The following is a 27180-nucleotide window of genomic DNA, read 5'->3' as shown; positions in this document are numbered from 1 at the left end:
TTTACCACGATGCACTCTATTTATGAAGTTGCAGTGCTTCAGTCTGTTTTTATTTTTAAAACACCCTATAGCAGCTGTTGATGCAAATTGGATATGACTCCTTTGCCCCACACTTTGTCTCCTAAAAGCAAAGGTCAAAGGAGTAGATCTGAAGAAGTATCTACTGGAAATTCCTATTATTAAGAATTCAGTTGATTAATTAATGAAGCTTTGTGGCCTATATATTCCATTAAATAGGAATGTGAAGGATGACAATAATATGCACAACTATCTTTGAAGAAACAAGAATAACAGATTAGGATCCACACCAAGGCCTATGGGAGATCAGAAGAAAGAATCAGATGCAACCCACTCCCATCAATTGACTGATGTACTGTAACTGCCCCTGACTCAGATGAAGAGATGAACAGTTACCTGAGGTGAAGTATGTACATGCAAGAGAGATTTCTTTTTTAATGTCACTCACACTTCCTGACCTATATTAGAAATTCTTCCTATGTGTAAGAAGCCAGTTTAAATACGGCACATGTTTTTTGTAGTTCAGAGCAAAGTGTTGTTCTGAATGAAAAGATTGTCCAGATTGGGCCAGTGTGTATCATAATCCATTGCCATGGTAAAGGCAGAGAGCAGTAATCAGTGATGGAGTGAAAGCTGAGCCAGTGATGAAATCCTACTGTTTGGCACTATAGAGTGCAGTGTTGGTAGTAACTAATCTTGCTGCTAACTAATCTTGCTAGTAAGATTGCTTGGTACTATAGACTGCAGAGCGCAGTGGTCCATAAGATTAGCTAATTAACTTATTTTAGTACAAGGAACAATAGAAGATGATCCAATGGCTGTCACCAGTGGAGTGTTCTTCAAGGTTCTTAAATTAAGGTTAATGCAATCAGTGTCATTATGAGTTTTAATTCAATTTTTTTCTGATGCAATAGTATTGGCCTTTGGACATATTATTTTTGCTGTTGAGAACTGTGTATAATTAACTGTGGTGTGAAAAGTGCAGAAAAAAGAGAAACCTTATCAGTAATTAAAAAGAAAAAAAAAACCAAGCACTGCTAAGCAAGTGTTATACCACTTTTCTTTATTACAAAAATGGAGCAAAGAGTACATAACAAAAAATGGACACGAAACAAAGAATGAAAGACGTGCATAGAGTTACATGTTTTTGACATTACAGTTGGGAAGATTTTGTGGGACATTACATTTAGAATGTGCACACTTGTTTTGAGAAAAAGATCTGACATATGACAGTAAGCATAGTTAAAAGTCACTGAGACAAAATGACAAGAATGGAACAAGAATGGGAATGAATAAAAAATACATAATGCTTCATAAACTATTTTAAAATTAGATATTTCTAGTACATCTGAAATTGTTCTAAACTAGAATTTCAGAGAAGTTATAGTGCACGCTCTCACACACACACACACACACACACACACACACACACACACACACCAGTTTGCCTTAAAGTGAAACATACGCACACTGAATCAGATTTACTTTGTGTTCCATTCAAATTAGATGACTAGTTGAAAGAAATATGACCAAACTTTCCCCATCATGCAAAGATATATTCACATTATTTGATTAGTAAAATAAATAAACAGTATTATGGGCCAGCAAAACTTTTTTTCATACCCAAAGCTTTTATTTAAAATAAATGCAAAGCATTTAGCTGGCAGTTACTGAAGGTCTCCAAATGAAAGGAAAGATAAAATACTAATGTCATAATATGGAGTCTTGGCTTTCTAATACACTGTCTGATATCCTAACCAACATTGAGTGTGTGATTATAACAACAGTATGTACACAGTAGCTAGTATACTTTAGCTGCTGCACTAGTCCCATGCTTCTGAAGCAGAGGTATTTTTGCACAAGAGCACAACTATTTTTGGCATTTTCCCCATGCTCTGAAAGTGCTCGCTTACAGTCAGGAACATGTCAGGCTCTTTTACAGTCAGGAACATGCTTCCACATACTTCCAGAGAGTACTGAAACACCCACGCTCTTGAATAATAGTGCCCACACTTTGGAAGCATGGCGACTAGAGCTGTGTGAATACTGCTGTGTGAAGCATGCACACAGTGAGTGAAGATGTCAGTCTTTATCATTATTTGTTGTGGCAACTTTTATTTTTGAGTTTCAAGAGTTAATGTATGTTTGTAAGAATAGTGGTAATGATATGTGGAAGATTCAAATGTTGCTGTTGTGATACTTGTCACTTTTATGACATTCCAGGGATTCAGTAAAGGCAAAGCATAAAAATGCAGTGTGTTCACAGTGAATAAAACTACATTAATAACTAAAAGGATGTGAAATTTCACATGTGATGGAGAGGGGTGGGAGCTGTTTTGGGGTAATGTTGGGGAAAGGTTCCTGAACTTGTGCCTGCTCCTGCCTCTACCTTGTCCCACCTCTGCTTCAGCATCTCCCCTCCTCCCTCTGTCTCCACAACTTGTAGCTTCCACACATGGGACTTCAATCAATCTTTCCCCCTTCCCTCACTCAGGATCCTTATTCACATATTTATCCCCTTAAGTTTAGCACTCCCAACTCTCACATCTTCCTCACTTCACCATCCAGATTTCTCTTCTATTCAGCAACCCAACATCTGCCCTTACTCCTACTCACCAGCACAGACTCTACTGGACACAGAATAGGGACAGACTGCAGGAGGGAGATATCCTTTGATATCTGCTACCCCTTGGCATAATTGGTACCACTGCTATGAGTGGGGGCCAGGGCAGGCCTACATTTGCAAACTCACAGAAGCTTCCTCTCTCTAAGTAAAATAGTCAGGATGCTGCTATGGACTCAGCTGTTTCCCAAGTCCACTTCTACAGTTGGAAGCAGGGGGGGAGGGAGAAGACAGCTTTTAATTGCAGTGGCTAATATCTTGACTGCCTAAGAGTGTGTGTAAATAAGACCTTCAGGCATGCAGGAGGACCATCCCACAGCTCTGAAAGTTTCCTTATGCATGCATTTTTGGTGCAGTGGATGGGCCCAGTAGGCACTTCTCCCAGAACATTTTGCTGCACTCCCAAAGTTCTCCATCACTAAAGAAACATGTTGCTGCCTTCAGCAAGGTGTTTCTGTTGCAACAGAGGGCTTTGGGAGTGTGGGAGACCACTCTGGGGTGGTTCTGTTATGTGGTTGGTGGTCCTATTTACATGCAGGTTGTGATAGTTAGGAACTAAGCCAGTGGCAGGAGAATGGATAGGTCTACATTTAGGTTTAAACCCTGCTGGAAGGGGTTGGGTCATGGTGCAGACATAGTGTGGAATACAGTTTCTTTATAGCTTTACTGGCAACAAAATCTTTAAAGAGATCGAGAATCCCTCCTTGGAATCACAATGTAATGTTGTAAGTTGGTGTATTCCCAGTGCTAGAAGTCCAGCTGAGAGAAGGCTAGTGGAGCCAGCAGACACAGCAGCATAATAAGCAGGAAACCATCTCACCTGATGAACTTGTGTCACAGAACAAAGTAGTTAGTGTCTACACACAACACTGACTGAAGTCAAACTGAATGGAACATCTAGGAATAAAGAAGAAAGCAGCATGTCCTGCCTGACTGAAATCCTATGTCCCACAGCTCCAAAACTGGGACAGCCACTTGTTGCTACTAATTTTAATCCATGGACAGACCATGTAACCCCTGCTAACTGGGCAAAGAGGCACCTTTTAGTGTGGTGACTCTCTTTATTTAGTAGGGGGAGAGTAACTGGCCCTATCCACCCCCAGCACAGGACTTCCAGTGACTGTTGCTTGTGTCTATCTTATGTTTCGTTTTAGAATGTGAGCCCTTTGGGGACAGGGAGCCATCTTATTTATTTATTGTTTCTCTTTGTAAACCGCCCTGAGCTATTTTTGGAAGGGCGGTATAGAAATCGAAATAATAATAATAATGTAGTTGTGGCAAGCAGTGCCAGTGAACTTGAGATACACACAGTGGCATCCTTGGTTTTATTACATGTTTTGGACTCACTTCTTCATAGTAGTGCCTGATTTTATGGGGAATTGACTTCATGTTGCTCCAGCTTGGAATAAAGATATCACCTAGTCAGCAAAGCTGACTGCAGTCATTTTGACAAATGGGGCATGTAATCTGGACTGGTGGGGCACACAGTCTGGGGAAATGTAAACATGTTTATGTTATTAGCTATCACTTAAGCTATTAATAATGTTTTTAGGACTATCAGAAATGTGCATCTGCATAGTGGCAGATCATGAAGTGGGAGGATAGCTGGTCTTGTGGTAGCAAACATGATATCCCCTTTGCTAAGCAGGATTCACCCTGGTTGCATATGAATGGGAGACAACATGTGAGCACTGTAAGATGGACAATTGGTCTGACTCGGTAAAAGGCAGCTTCCTATGTTCCTATGAAGAGAACGGAGGTGAAGAGCATGTTAAAAAAAACCAGTAGATGACATCCTAACACTGTGCTTACTTCTAACAGAGCACATGTAGTGCTAAGCTTTCATGCTACTCTTATACTTCTGAAAGAGCTCTTGCCATACTCTGGAAGTGCACTGTTACAATGGAAACACATCCCTGACCCTCAATGCACTGTTGTTAGGAACACCCACACAGGGTTAGTCATGGCATCAGCTATCATTAACGAATAGCAACTGCTCAGCCTTTCACTCAGATATTTGAAGGAATGGAGTTGTCAGCTAGATTGGCCTATCAAATTTGATAGGCCAATCAAACTGACAACTCAGTATTTAGGCATGTGCATACAGTGAAGCATGAGCAGTAGTAGCAAGAATATAAACATGGTTATGCATTTCTAGGGTATTTTCTAAAACAAATTGAGGCTTTTCATACAACTGAAAACTGGTAGCTGTGCAAGTTTTGGTTGTGTGGGAGCAAACAACTGGGTAGGAGGAGGGGAAAGTGATTGTGTGGGAGACAGGAGCTGGGTAGGAGGAGGGAGAAGTGATTGTGTGGGAGACAGGAGCTGGAGAGGATAGCTTTTCCTCCTACCTTGGTCAGATGCTGGGTATCAAAGCTGAATAGGATAGTGATATTCTAACCAGCTCCTATCTCCCACACAAATCACTTCTCCCTCCTACCCAGTTGTTTGCTACCACAAAACCACAAACTGGGAGTGCACACAGCTCCCATGTCTAGTTAGGATGCTTGTCCTACCCAGTTTTCAGTTGTGTGAATAGTCTCATTGGCTGACATGCAGACTAACGAAGTGCTACCATAAAGTATAAAGCGTCATCAGTGCAAGACCATGTAACTGCAGGCAGTGATGGGATTCTCATCATTATGTGCTTGCACAAAGGTTCCTAGCACATGAAGCAACACTGAAACTAGTCAGTAAGTCTTATGTTAGCATAACATGTTTCTGTGCTTCATTAGTTTTGATGTCAGCCACTGTTTATACATTTCCCCCCATTCTTATATATTGCTAAAGGTTTTAGGAAAGAAAGAAAGCTTATATGTGAAAGCAGTCCATCAATATATATAATGCTGTAATATCATTGTTATTATGAATTAGATTCAATAAAAGTTAAATTGGCTAGTGGCATTAACACATACAGTTAACTGATACCCATCAAAAAGAGACAGAAGTAGAATGCTTACTCTGTTAAAAAAAATTATTTCACACATTGACACCAAGATCTAGACTAAGTTAGTCCAGGCGCAGCTCGTGAACACGCCTCCGGGGTGTGTGTGCGGGTGGCTTCTTTAATGTACTGTAAATGGAGACGGTGCTCCGTGCCATCCAGCAGCCCCCGCGGCGGGGAATAGCCTCCGCCACTTACCTGGCTCCCGTGGAGGCAAGCCCCCGCCAGTGGCCAGGTGAGTGGCAGAGGTGATTCCCCGCCGCAGGGGCTGCTGGGCAGCACTGAGCACCGGCTCTGTTTACCTTAAAGAAGCCGTCCCCCCCCCCCGCCCGGAGGAAAGTTCATGAGCCGCGCCTGAGTTAGTCACGACTAAGCACCAATGAAATAAATGAGACAGGTTTTTGTCATGACTAACAGGTTCCCTTAATGTAAAAGGAGCTTGGTCATGACTAGCTTAGACTGGATCATGCCCAGACTACTTACACACTGCTCAGCACACTGCTGATCCAAAAGCAGGGTGGGCACATTGATTCCATCTGAATCCAAACCTCATCAATGCTGGAAGAAAGCTCAGAAAAGGCTCCTTCTCTCTTAGAATTGCTTCTACAACAATTTCCCAAACGTTCCTAATGGGAGAAGCATCACTTCAGCACTGACACAATTCTTAGAAGACACAGAACCTTTCCAAGCTCACTTCCAGCATGGGAAGGATTTGTACTCAGATGGAACCAGCACACATACTCTGCTCTTGGATCAGTAGGGTGCTGTGCAGCATGAAAGAGAGTGAAAACTGAAAAAAGTTCAATCTTGTGTTATCTGTTTTAAACACAGATTCAATGTCAGGACAATGAGTACTTCACAAGTTATGTGTATTTACTATTCCACTGTTTCATGTAAATTAATCTATATTTCTTTGCAACTTTAGACAAAAAAGTCCTTGTATAAAAAACAAAAGTCAGAAGACGTATCTACATCAGGTACACTTAATAGTCATCCACCCACCCACCCATCCTCTCATCAAAGCTAATTCTCTGTTCATTTTCTACAGCTGTCCAAAAGTGACTAGTGAAAATAATTTGATTGTATTTTGACTAGGTAAAGCTGATTAGCTTAATAGGTTAATATTTAAGATGACTGTGATCACTTAGGGATCACTTGTCTTTCTGATAGAGGTCCATGGGTGATGTAAGAGACTCAATGAATCAAATTTGTGAACCAGATAAATTCACTTGAAAACTTACAGAAGGGAGCCAGACTGAGATGTGCCTTATCCCTGCTCTCGTTTGGAGCCATTAGCTTGCCCCAGAAAGAAGATGCAAGTGAAAAGAGTGATGGTAAGTGAGTACTCATAAAGATATCATCATTCTTACATCAATAGCGGGTGATAAGTGGTGCTCCAGGGGAAACTGAGGGTGGGAGAATATAATTTTAAATGACAGCAAACATTCCCACTGCCAGTACCTGGGATGCTTTATGAGACAGTATTGCCTGCCCCAGAATCCTTCAAGGAGGCTGCCCCACTCCTGCTGCTCAGTTGACCTCTGTGCATGCCAACGCAGTACTAGTGGTGGGTAAATTAACCACTGTTCAAAGTTATGTTCCCCTGCCCTTATTCCCCCTACTGGAGTAAAGCTAACAAGTTGTTCCTGTCTTTTAGGATATTGTGTTATTATTTCAGAACTGGAAATATCAATAGTAGTCGCCCTTTGGAATATAGTTAAAAAAAACAACAACACCCCAGAGAGTTTTCTAATATTCTACAAATTGTAGAATATTAGATACTATAGAAGTTATAAACCAGAACTTCATGATATCAATGCAAAAAATGAGAACTAAGATATATAATGAAGTTTCTATTCATGTTGGTTACAAAAATTCGGGATACATATCTGACCACTTTCTGATCTGAGTGTCTGTAACAATAAGCTACTCCCTGGGAAAACCAAAGCAAAACAAAAACACATATTGAGACGTTTAAATGAATGGATGAGATATGAATGATCTTGGACAATAGAACACCAGAAGTCAAAATGGCAATCCTTCAAAAGTTCTTATATCTCTTTCATATTTTATTTATATAATTTATTGTTCAATTTCTAGAACACCTTTCATAAGACACCCATGTTGTCAGTTTAATTGCACAACAGACAATAATGTAAAAGCAGACTAATATTAATGGCTGACATGCTCTGAATGGGACTAACAGCACACAAACCCACGCTGGTCCCTGTCTTTCCAAAGTGTGGGAGCTCTTGCAAAGAGTGCAAGTATTTTAGCACTCTCTCTGCATTCCTAAAGTACTCTGTCACCGCAGAAACACATCTCCAAGGATCATCGACATGTTTCCACTATAAGAGTGCTTCTGAAGCATGGGAAGATTTCCAAAAATAGTCACTCTCTTCCACAAGAGCATCCATGCTTTGTAAATACTCCCACTAAGTGTGAGAGTAGCACTGCTTGTGTGCTGCAGTTAGAAACATGCATGCAGCATCAGGAAGTCAGCCAACAACTTCATATGTCGTTAAACAGAGAAAGAGATAATAAAAGTTAAGACTCTACAATGTTGCTCTAAGAGAACAGATTAGCATCCCTATGTTTCATTTATTATTCTTATGCTTGCCAGCTTATGGATGTATCTAGAAATGGCACAACAAGGAATGGAATAACCGGAATCGCTAGTTTATTATAACAGGATCAATTACAACACTGGAAACGATAACCTGCATTTGTAGTGACTGTACGAAAGTTCTATTCATGTTTAATGTTCAATACTTGTACAAGTCTACAGTTTAGTCGGGTACAGTTATTCACATGTTATGTTGAACACAGGTACAGCAGTACTCTTCCAATCTGTACCATACATTTAAGGGACCTATGCCCATGTTCACTTCTAAAATGAATGCAGGTAGAGTCATTCACACACAAAAACATGTAGCCCTGTACAGACGTCTGTACACTCATACAAAATAATGTCTGAATAGGATTTTATGAGTAGGGGTAAAATGGAAGATAATTGAATCCTGATTTCCCACTAGCTGCTTTTATTCATTATTTGATTAGAATTTTGTAAAAGAATATTCAAGGATAGAAAATTATAATGATGCAAGAACACTGTAGCTGGCTAATTCAGTTCTCTCCATGTTGATCTGCATTTTGAAAAAACTACAAGATTAAAACAATCTCTCTAGCAAGAAACATTGGGTCCAAAAATGCATTTTACAAAGATGTTTAGTGTGAACTTCCTCAAATGTAAAGAAATGCCTTTGGTGAAGAGGAGTTTCTAGATGTGCATAACCAGGAATGCTAGGTCTATTCTAACTGTCAAGTAAAAGAAAATAGCAAGCATATTTACCACCATAAAAGCTTTAATAGACTACAGAGTTCTTTTTTTCTGAGTGCAAAGTAGCTGGCTTCCTTTCCCCCCCAACCCAGTACTGCAGAAGGAATGGAATGCAGATGAAATGTGGATAGACATTTCAATTAAATTCTGATGCTGAGTCATCAAGATTAATGACATTAATGACAACAGTAGAAAGATTTTTTGAGCCTTTGGTTTATCATTTTAAAATGAGAGTATTAATCTGTGATGGTGAGAAATTTCAAAAAAGTGAATTTTGAAAATGATTTCAGGGTTCCTTCAAAGGAAAAACTTGGAGAATTTTTTCAGATGGTTTTGCCAGTTTCTCCACATCCTTAATACATGCCATTCCCTAGATCTAATTGAATCAGAATGTAATGCTGAATCTGAGTTTAAATTTATATTTAGAAGTTTAAAAGTATCAAGTTTTTGAAATGTCTAGTTTGTGATGTTTATTTTATTAAGTTATTTTTTCTGTGTCTTGATATGCAAATGATTTTTATTAGCTGGCAATACAACCAATTATCATTCCTGGTACTTATAAGGCATGTGTGTTTATGTGTGTATGTGTATATATATATACCTTTTCTCTTTATGTATTAAGGAGATTATATCTATATATCTCCTTAATACATAAAGAGAAAAGGAGTGGCCACATAGAGCCCATTGCTGTTGGTTAATCCCCGTCTTTCCAAAACTTTATATATGAATAAAGTCATTGACTCTACTAATAGAATATGATAATTGTGATGCCTTTGAAGAATTATAGCATTTGGGAAGTAATGAGAAACATAACTAGTAAGAGACCTTTTTTAAAAAGAGCACTATGTAAGGCAGGAATGGCTACATTTTACAGAAAAGGAATATCATATTTGCTATTAATTTTTAGATAGCATTATGAGAAAAATTTTAGTTATTTAAAAATGTGGTAGGAAGGAAAAGCAGAGGAGAAACACCAGGAGCTTTTTCAGATGGCGACCTTATTGCAGCTTTACTTTGGGAGGGTAGGTGTGTGTTCGCATATCAGCCAGATTTACCTCGAAGTCCATGCAGGAAACCCGCAGTACAACCTGCTGTCTAAAAAGCCTTCAGGAAAACGTATAGACTACAGAGGTACAAAAAGTATGCTTGCTTTAAAAAAAAAAACTAAACTGCTTCACAACATACATTATGCAAAAGTGCTCCAGTCCAAAGTTCTGCATGCTCTCCAATATATGCATGGAGCTCCCACATGTACAAGCTTTTCCATTGACTTTAGTGTCAGAGACACCTTTGTATATGTTACAAGGATAGATACATTGGCTTTCCCTGGCATTATAATGAATGGAGAAGCCCTTGTGGTTGACACTAAACCTTTCTATGTGTATGAGAGTTGCCATTGCACTTAATGGCCTATTGGCATGGGCTGAGCTTCCAGACCTTAACATTTTGGTTTTTAAAAAAGATGTTATAAGAGAGAATAAAGAGCATATAAGTATATTTTAATAAAGGCACAGCAATATGCATAGTGGTACATATGAAATTTTCTGAATTTAGGGTTCATTCACAACAGTAGCTAAAATAATCACTGGTGAGGCCATACTTCATGAGTAACTATGCTATTATTTGCAAAGAAATATAACTAAGACAAGATAGCAACATTGCCCTTCAAACCATGCCTCAAGCAGCTGATCATAAGTTGGGTGTTTGCCATAGGATTGAAGCCATTTCCACAAGTAACATTAAGAATGTATTTTAGTCTGGAAGGGGTTCCCATTGCACTTAAATTTCTGAATTTTAAACTGAATTTTCATTCCATACAATAAAGCTTTTACATTCAAATTATAGCTTCAAGAAATACAAAACACAATTTAAACATCACTTGTGAAAATGGCCTAAGGTTTCCTTGATGAAAAAGCCACTTATAAGGAATATTCATGCATAGTTTCTTCAGTTGCTTTCATGTTGGTGTAATATAGCAAATGCTTTAAAGGAGCTTCAGACAGTCCAATATTTATCCAGGTGTATTATTTCCCATTAAATAAAAAGTTGACAGAAAAAAGGAAATGGAGGGGGGAATTCTGTTTGGTTTACCACCAGCATCAAAACACACACAATAGACTTGTGACTATAAGGAAAACAAAACCAGCAGCATTCAGCTGCCATGACTGGCTTCCATTTCCACCTTTACGGGCTTCACAGCAGGTATCTGCTTTGATGAAGATTGATATAAAAATCAGAAGAAGAAAATCAACAAAAATGGAAATTATTAAAAAATGTGGAAAAAGAAATTAAAAGGAAACAGTGACAGTGAGAAAGAAAAAAGAGAAAAATAATTAATGCAATATTTACACAATGCCAAAATCAACTGCTTAAATCAATCATTTTATAGGAGGTCTTCAGACTTATGACACAATTGAAAACTGTGTCTTAAGTTGAAACATCTTAACTTGGAACTGATTTTCCCAAAGGAAACAATGTTATTAATGGTGGTGGAAGGTTGGTTGGTTCCTGAATTAAGGCTTGATGCCCTATTTTTTTCTGCTGCTGTCAAAGTTGGAGGTGTTTCACACACAGGCATGAATGCAGTCGCATCTGCGGACAGCTGTTGACTGGCAGTAGAGAAGTTGATGGTGGAGATTCAAACTCTTGCCACCACTTCCTTCTCAGTCCCTTCCTAGCTCTTTTTCACTTTTTCTTTGGAAGCAAGGGAGGCATCTGGGTAGCTCATTTCCATCTCCTCCTCCTAGGCAATGGTTAGACAGGGAAAGAAGGGAAGCAATGTGTGGGCAGGAAGCTGCATGTGAGCTGGGAATGGGCTAGGCTGTCTTCCTCTTGCCATCATTGCACAGCAGCTAAACCTGGAGAAGTGGAAGCAGCATCGGTGGCAGCAGCAGGCAGCAGCAATGGTGGCTCTTGGTGAGTCAGCCAATTGCTCTGAAAACTTGGTTGGAGCAGCAGCTGCCACCAGGACTGCCACTCTCAATAAGCTGCCATAGTCACCTCCTCTTCCTTTAGTTCATGCACCAGCAGCCATCTAGTGAAAACTCCACTCCAATGGCAAGTAAATTTTACAATTTGTCTTAAGACAAAATGTCTTAAGTTGAGCTATTCCTATACTGGCTCTGAACTTGGCTATGGTAATGGAAAGAAAAGTAATAGCACGGGTTTCTCCTACATGCCCCTTACTGCCCCTAGTTCTTTCTATTTTCCTTGTCTCCAGGTGAGTTCTTACGACCCAGGCAATGCTGCCCAAATCAGAAAATGGGAGATTCCATGTGCTCCCATTTTCCAGCTGTAAGAACCTGGAATTTTTTGGCAATGTCAGATTAGCTTTTTATTCTTTTCATAGATCAATCACTACACAAAAACACATAAACTGCACTAGTATATTTTATGCCAGAAAGTAGAGAAGCACAGAAATGCTATCTTGTTTCAAATTATGGAATGGTCTCTTTCTTATGCAGACCTGTCCTAAATCCCACTCATTCCTTTTTCATGTCTTTCTACTACACTGTATATACAGGTTTACCTGATTTCTTGAACAAGATACTAATGTCCTTAAGAAACAGATAATAACAACAACAATAATGCATTGAACTCTATAAGAGCAAGGGATAATCTTATTACAGTTCCTGGCAAACTCTCTCTGAATTGCTACAAATACTAGCTCACATCCTCATTGACACTTTTTGAGGTCATTTACACAAGTGAAAACTGTGTTCTACCTAGGTTTGGGAGCTGTGTGTGCTCCCAATTTTGAGTGTGTGATTGCAAACAACTACGCAGGAGGAAGGAGAAATGATTGTGTGGAAGCAAGGCAGATGAAAACCATAGCTTTTCCTCCTACCTTGCTTCCACACAAAACTTCTCCCTCCTCCTACCTAATTTGCACCCACACAACTGAAAGTTGGGAGTTCACACCGCTCCCAAAACTGGGTAAAACAGTTTTCGCTTGTGTGAATGACCACTTTGTGTGCTTCTAACAGTGCATACACACTGCCATCCCTTGCAGTGCCAGCACTTCCAAAGTGCAGGTGCCCTCATGCGAGGGTACAACTATTTTCAGTGCTCTGACGCACGCTCCTGATAGAGTGCTTCCAGTGTGTCATTGTGTATTCCCCCCACCAAATCTATCTATTTTTTAAAAAAATAGTGTAATTATTTCTTTTTTCAATGAAAATGATGGATTCATTCACTTGATGCCTTGAAAAGTCTTCATAGTTTGGAAAGAAATAACCTTCAATAATCTGATGTTTCTGGTTGAGGCATATATCAAATCCCATGCAAAATCACAGACTAACAAACTTCCATTAAGACTATGACCTGGATCTAAAAAGTAATACAAGGATTCAAAAAATAATGTAACGTGTGTTATGGGGAAAGCAGTTGAGCTCCTCTTTCTCTCTCTATCAAATAGCAGCAACCTATTATGCATCCAAACATCTTTTGAAGCTGCAAGTTGTTCCAAAGAAGTTGAAGATATGGCAGTCTGGTGTCCAATTTTTTTTTTTTAAAGTTGCACTGGTTATGCCCAAGGTATGACTAGAGTAGCTATTTGGATACAAACAAATTCATACCCCTGTTAACTGGGAAAATAGGCACCTTTTAAACATGGATATTCTCAGTGCTTCCACCCTGATTAAAGGTGGGGGGTGGGAGAAGTCAGGCTTCTGGTGGAGGCAGGGCCAGGATTGGCCTTGATCATGGCCCATTCTGGAGTACCCAGAATGTTGGGGGCAATATGCTAAATCATTATAAACCGCTTAGAGAGCTCTGGCTATAAAGCGGTATAGAAATGTAAGTGCTATTGCTATTGCTATCAGGAAATGGCATATCTTTCCTAAATGCCTGCTTGGAAGTGGTAATGGGCTGGATGAGGGATAACAAACTGAAGCTGAATCAAAATAAGATGGAAGTACAGACTGTAGAGGGTCAGGACCCGAGAGATGGTTTAGAACTGCCTGATCTAGATGGTGTAACATTCTCCCTGAAAGATCTGCTATGTAGCCTGGGAGTGCCTTCCCTGGTTTCTCAGGTAGAGGCGGTGGCTAGGAGCGCTTTTTATCAGCTTTGGTTGATTCGTCAGCTATGTCCATTTCTAGAGGTGAATGGCCTTAAAACAGTGGTACGTATGCTGGTAACTTCCAGACTTGACTACTGTAATGTGTGGTACATGGGACTGCCTTTGTACGTCATCCGGAAACTACAATTGGTACAGAATACGGCAGACAACATGAAGGCACCATATAACACCAGTTTTGAAAGAATTGCACTGTTTGCCAATATGTTTCTGGGTGAAATACAAAGTACTGGTTCTTGCCTATAAAGCCCTTAATGGCTTGGGTCCAGGTTATTTAAGAAAGCGCCTCCTCTGTCATGAACCAGCCCTCCTTTTATGATCTTCTGGAGAGGTCCAGTTGCAGTTGCCACCAGCTCGTCTGGTGGCAACTCAGGATCAGGCTTTCTCTGTGGCTGCCCCAGGGCTTTGGAATATGCTCCCTGCTGAACTAAGAGCATCTCCTTCTCTGTTTGTTTTCAGGAAGATCCTCAAGACTTTCCTGTTCTCGCAAGCTTTTAATTAGAATTTTAATCATTTTAATGATTTGTTTTATATTGTTTTTACCATGTTTTATGTATTTTAACCTGTGATTTTAATGTTGGGATTTGTACATCGCCTAGAGATGTGAATACCAGGTGGAATAAAAATATGATTTTTTAAAAATGCAGAATGGAAAGTAATGTCCTTGACATATTGTCAGAGATTCTACATCTGCATCAACTTACAGTGAGTCAAAACTAAATACATATGAATAAATTTTCAAAATACAGAATTAAAAACTTAGAGAATTGAAAGCTGCAGTTGTTTTGAGATGGTCCTAGATTACAGAAAAATGGAAATCCTTTCATTATCAGGAAATAATTATATTTAAAAATAGGGGCTTTTTTTCTTTTCTTCGCTGTGTATTTCAGCCCACATTTGGGAGTTGTGCACATGACTTTAGTTTCTGAAAGATAAATTACTTAGGAAAATATTTAGTTTCACTCAAAATGACTGCTGAATTTTTAAACTTTGTTTTTAAAGAACTAAAATGAGCAGTGGCTCCCAAAACAGTTTAGTTGTAATTTGGATAATAGTTTTGTTTTAACTTTTTTTATACAGAAGTTGTGTTTTCTTAGTGGAGAATACTAACCGCTCTGCATGTAAGATTTTCAATTTACAACCAGATACTTTTCACAAAGTTATAAAACAGACAGCAAGGTTATACTTACCTGAAATTCTTGTTCTTCAACTAGATATGCTATACAGTCACATATAGGGAATTACACACATACACACACTTAGGCCACATATTCTAGAGCTCTAAGCAGGACTGAAGGCACCTGTGAACCTTGCAGTGGCGCAACAAGCTCTGAAGGGGCCCCTGTGCAAGAACTGAACATGGTCCTCATCAGAAAATTTCCTCATAGGGATCAATGGGAAAGGTTAATTTTTCCCAAGAGCCTGGGAAAACTCTGAAATTTCACATGGTGTCCTTGCATGATGATAGCATTAAGTGAACCGATTTCCAAGGATATCAGTTTGCTCATTAATTTGTAATCATTTTAAAATAAAGTTTTAAAACTGTTTACAAGTATCATAACTGTTTAATTTCATGGTAGAATGTTACAAAAAAGTGCTGGAATTGAAGCCCCCACTCTGCCAATCATTCAAACCTCATGTTTCATCTCTATTCATTCCCATATACTGTATTGGAGACTCATGAACTGTTTATTTAGATAAGGGCAAAAGAATGCTCAAGACAAAATAACCTGCAAGACTGCTTTTCTAAAGGCTGCCTCTATCATTGCTTATATATCCTGGAGTATCACCCGGCAAAAGTGGAAGGCATAAGCCAAGTAGAAACTTTGCTCAGGAATGCTGGAGCTTCTGGAAAATGCTGCAGCACTGGAAACAGCTCTAGAATTCATTTCCAATTAGTTAGGTTGCCATGATAGCTTATAACATGGTGAGATGGTGTCAGCTGGCAGTGGTGGGTCCCTCCACAGAGGCAGCTTGGAAAGCCCATGCAGAGAAAGGAGCTCCAATGAAGTTTACTCCACTGAATAAATGGAATGTAGATACCACCAAAGGCGTATCTAGGGAAAATAGCGCCTAGGGCAAGCACTGAAATTGCGCCCCCACCCCCCATGTCCAAACATCTAACACCCATCTTTCAGATAACTTTACCATAATATTAGCTTTAAAAAACCAAGTAAAGCTCATTAATTAACAAATCTTTTAATTTACAGATTATGGCACAACCTGAAAATTATAACTGCACCTTCCTTATTTATTTATTTATTTGTTTTATTTTAACATTTTTAATATCCCACTTTTCCTCTTCCTCCAAGGATCCCAGAGCGGTGTACTAGATACTTAGGTTTCTCCTCACAGCAACCCTGTGAAGTAGGTTAGGCTGAGAGAGAAGTGACTGGCCCAGAGCCACCCAACAAGTATTATGGCTGAATGGGGATTTGAACTCGGGTTTCCCCAGGTCTCCCTCACAACTGTGTAGGGTGGGAAGCGCAGCGGAAAAGAAGAAATGCCCCCCCGGCCCTCTTACCCACTTCAGCTTCTGAGGAAAGGAGTGTGTGTGTGTGCGCGTGCGCCCCCAGGCAGGGGATCTATCTATCTATCTATCTATCTATCTATCTATCTATCTATCTATCTATCTAATCACTTCAATATTGCCCTGCTATAACTAAGCCACCCCTTTAAAAAAAAAATCTCTCATACTTATAGCGTACGTAAATTAAGCAAGCGTTTCATTTCTTCTTTTTTCTTAATAAGGCCTGCTCTTGCATGCTAAGTACACAAGTAAATTGCCAATGGGACCCATTTGTTAGGCTAAAAAAACAATCCTCAAACATATACATCATGATAAGCTTGCTGTGGGGTGCTTGTCCTTTAAAAAACCTCAAACCTTTTAAGTATAAAATAAGAATTCAGACAAGACTGTTTATTTTTGCCTGTCTTTAAAAAAAATCATTCTTATTCTGATCTGTGATATGACATATACCCACAAAACATGGGTTTGCCCCTCCTAGGAGGGAGAGCAGCTAATATGTGTACAGAGCCTGTGACACTCCATGGTAGCTAATAGATCCGAGGAAGACTACGCTGCTTATATCTGGGGCGGGCCGGAGATGTTTTCAATCACCATACTCCTTTTTGACATCTCTTTCAGCCATACCAAAATATTTCATCCATTTCTGTGTATTGGGGGGAAAAAAGCTTCTTATTACAGTAATAGGCAAATAGGTTCTTCATAAGAGCCTATGAGTTCCTCTTCTTGAGTAAAGGATATGTAAGAAGAGATGGTCTCAGTATAGCAATGCACTTGCTCAAAAGGCAAATAGCTGGGAGCCTAAAAGCCATTTTACTTATAAATCTTAATTGCCCACAGCCCAATTTCCTGGGAATAAACTGGATGTTAGAGCAATAAAGCACATAGACTGGTGTTGGTTTTAGTACAAGGCTAGTGTTCTGTTACAAATCTGCTGTCAGACTTTGCTAGGGTGAGGTAGGAGATAATAACTTGTGCATCGCTGCTTAGTATTCACCTTTCAAAAGCAGCTATAGTTTTGCAAATAAGGGCATTTATGCTAGTTGTGTAGCAGGCAAAAACAATGTACTGGTAAAAAGCCTTTTGATTTGTATTATATTTATTTTGCACAGATAGGAAAAGTAGATGGGGTTTATTTATTTCCTTCAGATTTGACCAATTTTCATATTCCAGAACAGTTTGGTATGCACATTTTGTCTGCACTTGCTATATTGTGTGTGTTTTTAAACTTATATTGCACACATTCTTTGGTAAATGCAAAAAAACCAGGCAATTATTTATTCACAAATTCTTGTGAATAAATAATTGCTTCCCTTCCCTTCCCCTTTTCTAGCGTAGATTGAATCCTAGGTTCTCAAACTGTGAGGTAGAATATGCAAGAATGCCCTTGAGCTATGGCCCCATCTCACTTGTGTATTGGATCAGATGCACAAAGGAGGAGCTGCTCTTGGTCTATTTAAGAAGACTGCTCTTCCTTCCCATTTACCTGGTTAACAAAAATGAATGGTAAAGGGAGCTCTCCATCTAGCAGGAATCTTATTGTTGACTTGCAAAGGAGGCTGTCTATTTATCCTTGGGACTAATTTACCTGACCACTTTGGAGATGGAAAAGTCACGGTGTGATTACTCCCACCCCCCCACCCCCAACCTGCAAGATAATAATAGGCTTGCCTGAGGGGACACACCCGATGCCGGGCGATGCCGAGGGGACACACCCGATGCTGGTGGTGGCTGCCGAGAGCCAGAGATTGGGGAGGAGGGGAGCGGGAGGGAAAGGAAGCAAGGGAAAAGCCAAGATGAGGCTCCCTTCACTCCGGGCGGAAACAAGAGCCACTGGAGGACTTGCTTGCTGCCTCCCCGCTGCCTTTGTGCTCCGTGCGTCCCTCCTTAAAGCCTCTCTGAGCAGGCAGCGGGCACTAGGCAGCTTATATAAGGGCATATATTGTAAAATTTTAAAAAACGCACAAGAAGAACAGCAAAGGCAGGAAGCAAATGCAATTTGGCATGCCCTGCCCTCCTCCATGACTATGCGCGGGCACTCCCAGCCCGCCCCCAGACAAAGACTGAACGCTGGCCAGGTCCCTGCCTTAGTTAGCAATGCATGGGATGGGCTGCCTGCCTGCACGCGAGTTTCCCAACCCCAGCCCCCTGACCGACCCTCCAGGCACAGACTCTTTACATTTGGCTTAGGGGGGAGCGGGAGAGGAGGAAGTCAGAAAGATCATCCAGAGACCACAGAAGTAGGCGGGCGCGCAGCATGATGGGGAAAGAGTCAGAGAGAGCTCTCAGTCAGTTGCTGTTTATTTACTTACTTGAGGTTGGGAGGGCGTAGAAATCAAGCAGGCAGTGGTGGTGGGCAAAATTAAAGAAAAATATCAACAAACACCAACGGCAGCAGCACAAGAAGAACTACTTAGCACGTGCCCAGGCAGCTGCTAGTCTCTCTCTCTCTCCAGTCCAACACCACGTGCTCATGCAGGCGCATGCGGATTGAGTGTAGGGCGCCGCCCTGCCCGCCCAGACTCGAAGTCTGAGATCTCACAAGTCAAGTGCGCTGCTGGTTGCTGTGCCAGCCGGCCTGTACAAGTGGGGTCTGTGTGTGTGTGTGCGGGTGCCGCCCTTAGCTGAAGGCAGATGCCAGCAGTGGCGGCAGCAGTAATGGGATGGCGGTGAGCAGCAGGGTGCCGGCATGGCGGCGCCCTCTAGCAGCGAAAATTTTTTTAAAAAATTTTTTTCCAAGTTTTTTTTTTTTTTTTAAGGTGTGTACATTGGCAGGCACTTCTGCGCCCCCAATCAACTGGCGCCTAGGGCACGTGCCCTGCCTGCCCTGCCCCTAGTTACGCCTCTGGATACCACCTTTACATATATGTCTACTTCTCTGTCAAACACTACAAGAGCTTTGTGAAAGGGGAGGAGTGGAGGTTTGATGTATAATACCCTGTCAGTACTTGTGTTTGCTGGTGCAAATATTCATCCTTGCTAAATGTATCCTCTAAAAAATCCTTTTCAGATATAATGGTTTGTTTCACTCAGCCTAAGGATGGAATACAAGGAATCTATAAAATCTACTACAACCTTTCCAGGATGGCTCCAGCATCTGTGTCTGGAATCCATGTGAACTGCCAGAGATAGAAGAAAAAGTTCTTCCTTATCTTGCTAAGATGGGGCTGGAACAAAAGTGAGCAAGGAATGCAGAGGCAACCTTTTTAAAATGTAGAGCTCAAAAGTTCACCATAGTGTGTTTTTTTCTTTTTCCTCTTACATCCTGGCATTCTTTTAAAAACTTGTAACTGACGGCCAGTAAGGTGGATTGTTAAGGGAGCACATGTGAAGTCTGGGATGGTTACTAGACTCATTTGCCCTTTGCTTTTGAGTAGAATGACTCAATCTATTCCAAAAACACAGTCTGTCTTATTATTGCCTTCTGTCATAAATGCTGAGTTCAGGAAGTACAAACATATGAATGAAAAAATAATAAATTTTAATTTATAAAAAGTCAGAATGGATTATTCTGTCATTACAATTGGCTCATTTTGTAATTCCTGTTTACTTGATACAAGGCTCTGCAAGACAATGTCTTTAAATTCTATCATAACATATTCCCACTTAAAGAATTAGCTACAGAGGAGAGGTCACTAGTACATCACTCTGGAGTGAGTCTTTACCACTCACTTCCCTACTTTCCTTTAACCGCCTGCTGGTCAACAGGTCTTTATGAAGTATTCATTTAGCTTCTTTGCAGTTCCTCAATGGATGCTATACCATTCTGTGGTTGTTGGTGTAGCTGCTCCTGTGCTGTGGGGAAGACCAGCTGGCTCAGGTAAGTCCCATTTAGTCAGCTCCTGAAGCATATCATTTTATCAGAATAAATAGATATTTGTTTGCACAATATATGGGTCCACCATTTTGCTTCCCTGTGAATATACTACAGCCTTTTGGCCACATTTAGTAGAAGTGTTGTCATTCAATTGGTCTCTGTCATCTTATTTCAACAACAACAACAACAAAAAATCCTGAGCCCATTTTGCTTCTCCTTCTCTGTTTCTTTCATTCCTTATGGCCTCATCCCCATGAATTTTTAGTAAGACATGAACAATTGATACGCTGCAATTTTGCATTCCATTAGCAACTGAATTAGAGATAAGCTACACTCCAGCAAAGTACTTGCAGCTTGATCATCATTGGTTGAATCCTTAATATACCTGTTATTTCCTAAGCAAAAAAATGAGGAGTGGGTAGTCTGTTTCCATCTTAACCACTTGGCCATAATGCATTGATAGTTTATATGAAAAACAAGATGCCCAACAATTCATTTTGATCTATCTTGGATGCACAGCATTCGTTGTATATTTAGAAGATTTATTCTCTGCTTTTGATCCTCTGATTCCTGTGATCCACTGTGATTGGCTTACAATAGGTTACAGCGATTTTGATCCACCGTGATTGGCTTACAATAGGTTACAGCGATACACAAAAACTACCCAGGAGCCCTTGGTCCTCTTGCAGGTGATTCTAGAGCGTCCATCCCCTCACCTCTCCTATCACAGGGTAACAGGCAGTTGGAGCAGAGTTATTCCTGGCAGGGAGGGGTGGGAGAAGAAGATAAGTATAGCTGCTTATTGTTGTCTGTTAGCTTCATCCATGCAGGTAGTGTTTATTTTCACTTGGTGTAGTGTTTCTCTTGAGAGGGAAGGGGTGCAACCTCCAGAGGAACTTGTACTTTTGTGAAATATTTTGAAAGATGTCACCTTGCTTCTGCAGTCCCATTTTAGATGCAGATACCACTTGTTGTCAGCAGTCATAATGTTTTTGCAGACTGATTTGTAACTACAAAACTACAGGGAATCAACTGACGTTTGATGAATCAACCTGGAGCATAAAACTTCAGTACTCCATCTTGAGGAAGCTGTTATTTGACAATAATCCATAGTACTACATCCCAGTACCTTTCATCTTAGGTTCTACTTTTGGTCAGTTGTCAGTCCTCAGGTTGTTGCTGAATAACAACTGCTATTATTACAAAGCTACAGCTTTGATCTGATTTTAATTGTTTTTAATATTACTCTAATAAAATATTATCTTCACCTTCTGTGTCCAATTTAAATTCAGCAGCTGTTCTGTACACTCCATTAGCAGGATACAATCCACTCACTTATGCTTTAGTCCACCAGGTCTACATACAATTCCTTACCCATGTCATGTTCAATTGCATGCAATACACTTCTTGTTTGGTAGCCCTGCAACATTTTGCTCAATGTATTTATTTATTAACAAATCATTCCAAATAGTATTTGGAGCTATGCTGCATCTGTATTCTGTCACTTTATTTAAGATTAATTTACAGAGGATCTCATATAGTGAAGCCGTATTTTCTGGCTTTTCTTCTTATATACTACATTAAGCAAAACATCAAGTGCAATTAACTCTTTGGCCTGTTTCTTCAGAGTTTCTGTGACCCAACAGATACAAATTTCCAGGGTTAATTCCTATTCATAAAGCAAGCTCTATAATTCCACAAATAAGCCTGTATCTAATAAAGAATTCTGTATACTCCCTAGAATGACATGTCTTTCTAAGTTTTGTCAGCTTAGTCAGTGACATACTGCTCTATAGATTCAACTTTTTGCATGCACGCACAAATCTTTATCTTTCAAAGATGTAAGGGCAAATCCATCCCTAGAGCATTGTCCATGGCCTCAACTAGAAATAAGTTGGTGGTTTTCACAGACCCATACTCTTTCTATATTCCCTGAAATTCTTTGAGGCTCCCCAGCCTTTCATTAACACAGATACAATCTTCATCACCCAGCAACCAGGACAATATGTCCCTCCTAGCTGAAACTATTAGCAGTGCCAGAACTTGTTCTGGTTACCACAGCAACTAAGCAGCAAACGTATCCTTCATCAAATCTGAACTTGTACAAGCATATACCCCTTCCTCCGAATCTGCAACAAAAATGACAATACAGCTTCTCTCTTTTGACTGTTGTGGCTGAAAACAAGACAAACCTTTGCCTGTTTTTGGTTTTTTTTTAGTTTGCTGAAATGTTTCCAGATAACTGCAGAGTGGTAGACGGAGGTTGCAATGCACAATATTTAACTCTCCAGGCCTCTAAACTAGTTGGACAATGTCTTTATATCTGGAACACTTACAGAGGCCTTTGTTCTTTGTACAGTTCCATAAACTCAGAGTTTTAACTTACTAGTTTGTTGCCCAAATGTAGAATTCCAACTTAGTTCACATTCTTTTCATACCATGATTCAGATACAATGCCATAATTGTTAGATTCAGTTAGTACTGACCCAAGAATGAGTAAAAAATTATTATTACTATTAGTAAAAAGACAGAAAAGATTAATCATGACTCAACTATTCTCAGGGAATATATATTTTGTAAGTCCTAGACACATTTCCCAAGTACAGTTGACACCCCCTAGTCACATCCCCCAATTAGAGTTGACAGCGTTTTCCGTCTGGTATGGGAAAATACCAGTCTTTTTAGACCTACTCTCCCTGCCATGATCCCATTTATGAGTATCTGTTACTTACCCCAAATTCCTGCTGGTACTATATATGGCAGCAGCTATATAGGAAGATGCTGAAAGGCATGATCTCAAACTGTGCAGGAGGAGGCAATGGTAAACCCCTCCAGTATTCTACCAAAAAACTCCACAGGGCTCTGTGGGTGCCAGGAGTCGAAATTGACTGGACAGCACACTTCACCTTGTGTGTGTGTGTGTGTGTGTGTGTATGTGTGGGGAGAGAGAGAGAGAGAGAGATTTGAAGCTTCCAGCTATTAAGCTAGTATAGTGGTTGATGCTGGCTACATCAAAATGCCACAAACTGAAGCTCAATCCTGACAAGACTGCAGTGCTGTTCTGGATGTGGCTGTACTCCCCATAAAGGAGCAGGTTCACAGTTCAGTGGATTATGCAGAAGTCCCACTTTTGTTATTAAACCCCAAGTGGTTACAGGGACACAACAACTGTGGCTGGTGTGCCAAACTAAATACTGTTTGAGAAACTGCAGTTAATCCAAAATATAGTTGCTGTGATGGGCACTGAGAACATGTCTTGCCAGTACTTAAGGAACTTCACTGACTTCTGGTTCATTTATGATCAAAATTAAAAGAGCAGGTACTGACTTTTAAAGTGCTATATGGCTTGGGACCTGGGTACTGGACACCAGAAGAAATACCTTCTCCCACATCAACCTGTCCATGAGCTCAGATTGTCTTCACAGGCCCTAATCCACTGAATAAGGCTATTCCCATAATCACTGGAAAGCGGGCTAAAGGAGCTTAGCCCACTTTCAAGTGTTCGTGGGAACCACCCTCGCACAGCAGCTAGCCCGCCTAATTCCCCCTTAAATGAGGTTAACGGAGCGAGTGCTCTGTTAACCTCATTTTTTTTGCTCATGTGTTGCCGTGGCACATGGTGACACATGAGTAGACTCCCATACCAGGAGGCTGCAGCCAGTCTCTCGGGCTCGGGGGTCTCTCCAGGATGTCCCACACACTCGTCCGGGGCATCCTGGAGTCTCTCTCACGCCCTCCGATCCCCTCAGCCCCCACCAGTTCCGTGATAGAGCCGGCAGTCATGTGGGTGGCTGATCTGACTGCCCAGGGCTGCACTTTGATCATCTGCAGGGAGAGCAGGCTAAGCCCGCTCTCTTCACAGACCCAACAGAAGCTCGTGAGAAGAGCTTCAATGTCTATTGTTCCAAATTAATGTGTGGTGGACAAACTGCCTCACCTAATGTATGGTGGTGCCCAGCCCTGCTAAGATACAGAAAGATGGCCTTTTCAATATTTATAGAACTCCCTCCACAGAGAGCACCAGGTGCCTATGCTTACCTTTATTTATTTTTAATTTTTACATATTTTTATACCGCCCAAAACTAAAGTCTCATTAGCAAATGGTCTCCCTCCCCACCGTTCAACTGTCAACATTACTGACCGTGTCTATTTTGCAATTGTTATTTATTGAGGCGAGTCCCACAATCAGCTCAGCAAACTCAGCTTACTCTCCCCACAGATGAGCAAGGCATCACGGAGCTGGCAGGGGCGGCGGGGATCAGGGGCAACGCGGCCTCCGGAAGTTCCAGGATGCCCCATGCAAATGTGCAGGGCATCATGGAGAGACTCCGGGTCAGGGATCTCAGCGACACACGAGCAGAATGCCAAGGTTAATGGAGTGCTCGCTCCGTTAACCTCAGCTAAAGGGAGTAGTAGTTTTGGTGGTTTGTTGCCGGGAGCTGCATGGGAATTGCCTCATTGTATGATTTTCTTCAGTCCAGACCTTCCCCAGCCCTAGACTACCCTCTTCAAGAAACTTCAAAGCTCTCTCTTCTCCCTCCTATAGCAAGAAATCCAAGTTTCAAAATGCAAAACATTTCTACTGAGATATTATCCACTGAAGAACCATGGGCATTTCTACAAACCTGGGATTAGAGTGTAGAACATTTTGAAAAGATGCTGCTCTTGCATGCCATTGACTCTTAGCACCAGCAACCTTGTTGACCAATAGGGGCACTAGGAGTAGAGACAGCCGGTAAAGGAATTACTTCTCTGAACATGATTTCTCTACTTCCTTTTTGTTAGACTGATAGACTCAGGTTTCATTCTTTCAGGTTTCACTTGGAGAAAGAGAGGCTTCCTTCTTCTCCCTTCCCCTCTTCCTGTATGTAGCTAGAAACCAGGCATGTAGGTCTTAATCTTTCTCCCTGATGAATTAAGAAAGATAACTACTTTATAGTTCCAAAATAAACAACTCCATTTGGAACTTTAATGCCATGTCTCCAAACAACATTAATTAGCAGTGTGCACCCTTATGTGTGCACTTCCACTGTAGCTGGGGCAGATAAAGAAATCTCCCTTCCTGAGCTCTCTAACATGGTTATGGACCCAGTGAACCCAGAGGAAGCAGACCAAAAAAAAAAAAAAAAGGCACAGTAAGTAAGTGGAAAGCATGCTTGACTGGAAAGGCATTCCAGAGAAGGGTTCCAGGGAACCTTTTTGTGAAAGGAGCTGAAGCACAAGGACAAACAGAAGTTCCAAAGCTGGGTGGATTTAATTTTGAATCATGGTCATTCAGGATGGAGTCCTGACTCATGGCTCAGGGACTCATCACCCAGAATTGCTCCAAACCAGAAAATCAGGGCTAACAGGAATTTAAAGGAAACAGCAGAAAGTGGATAAAGGGTGAACTCAGACATTTTTGAAACTTTTGAATTTGATGAAAATGCTGTTGAAAATGACTATGGGAATCTAATTGTTGATAATGGTGCAACTTCAAATCTGATTTGACAAGGAACTGTTTAGTGAGCTGGATTTGCATTATAAAACCTCAATATGCAGACAGAGGGCAGAGGGAAAGCAAAAATCAGATGCAAGCTGCCAAAGGGAAGAACCTTGAGAATTGAGGAAGCTCTTTGTGTCCCTGCACCTGAAAGCGGTTTAATTTCAATCAGATATGCCATCTGCATAGGCTATCAAGTAGAGTTCAAAGGTGATTACTGTTACATCAGAGACAAATAGGAGTTGTTACTGAGAGGATATATAAAGAAAAGTGGCTTGTATGAAATTGATTACATTATCAAGAAAATCAATGTTGCAAAGGGATGTCTGCATAAACAATATGAACTACTGTACCACTGAAGTTTGGACATAGAGAAGTTAAAGTAATTTCTCAACTTGAAAAGGGGGATTTAGCAAAAGGCTTGAAAGTTCATCCAGGCAAAGATAATTACTCATGATGTGTATGCTGTTTGAAAAGCCAGGGAACCAATAAAGGCTTTCACCAGAGAAAAAGTCATAGTGCCCCCTAGAGTTGATTTATAGTGATGTCTGTAGAACAATGCAAGTTGAATCACCAGGAGGGAATGGATATGTCTTGACTCTAATTGATTACTACTGCAGATACACTTTTACTTATACGCTAAAAGAGAAATGTCAAGTTCTTGAAAAATTTAAGAAGTATGTTGCAATAGTGAGCAACAAGTTAGGCAGAAAAGCCCAGGGACTAAAAAGTGATAATCGGAGTGCATTTTCAAAGGAAATGGCCAATTACCTAAAGGAACAAGGCATTCAAAATGAACATAGAGTGACTTACAGAACTGAGTAGCAGAAAGAAAGATTCATTTCCTATTAGAGACTACAAGGTGCAAGTTACAGGATGCAGGATTGGCAAGCAAACCTTGGGGAGAAGCAGTCAAATCTGCCAGATACCTACAGAACAGACGGCCAACCAAAACAACAGATGCAACACTGTTTGAATTATGTCATGGAAACAAACCCCACTTGGACATATCAGGGTGTTTGGATCAAAATACATATGTTCCTAAAGAGAAAAGGAATAAACTGAATTGCAGTTGTGAAGAATGAATACTCTGTGGAAATACACTAGGAGGGAAAGGACACATCCTTAATGTGGCCACTGGAACAATGAAAAGATGCAACACAGTATACTTTGATGAAAGACAAAGGTCAAGCACAAGTGAAATGCCAGAACTGAACCAGAGATCCAGATGGAAAAGGTTCCAAAAAGTAGAAGAAATTCCCATAAGCCTGGAGCTAACCAGTGAATCAGAAACAGAAGGGCAAGCAGAAGTCGAGCCAGAAATGGATGCTCACAAAGATCAAAGTGCT

At 40.6% G+C, this 27180-nt stretch overlaps 1 protein-coding gene across 3 annotated transcripts in view; it reads right to left on the bottom strand.

Moving 5' to 3' along the window:
* The window catches only part of NCAM2 (neural cell adhesion molecule 2), a 380393-nt gene that overhangs the window by 38017 nt on the left and 315196 nt on the right, over positions 1-27180 (bottom strand). The window contains exon 16 of one of the 3 annotated variants that reach the window (XM_053305113.1): positions 8249-11134. The exons of 1 other annotated variant lie outside the window; for it this stretch is intronic. In XM_053305113.1, coding sequence (XP_053161088.1) covers positions 11025-11134 — 110 coding nt within the window. In that variant the 3' untranslated portion in view covers positions 8249-11024. Of the gene's footprint in view, positions 1-8248; positions 11135-27180 lie in introns of those variants that run through there. One more of the 3 variants, XM_053305114.1, reaches the window with a different exon arrangement.

Source organism: Hemicordylus capensis, chromosome 3 (assembly GCF_027244095.1).
Source record: "Hemicordylus capensis ecotype Gifberg chromosome 3, rHemCap1.1.pri, whole genome shotgun sequence".
NCBI classification, from domain to species: Eukaryota; Metazoa; Chordata; class Lepidosauria; order Squamata; family Cordylidae; genus Hemicordylus; species Hemicordylus capensis.
The sequence above is the reverse complement of the archived record's forward strand: the minus strand, read 5'-3'. Positions and strand labels throughout refer to the sequence as shown.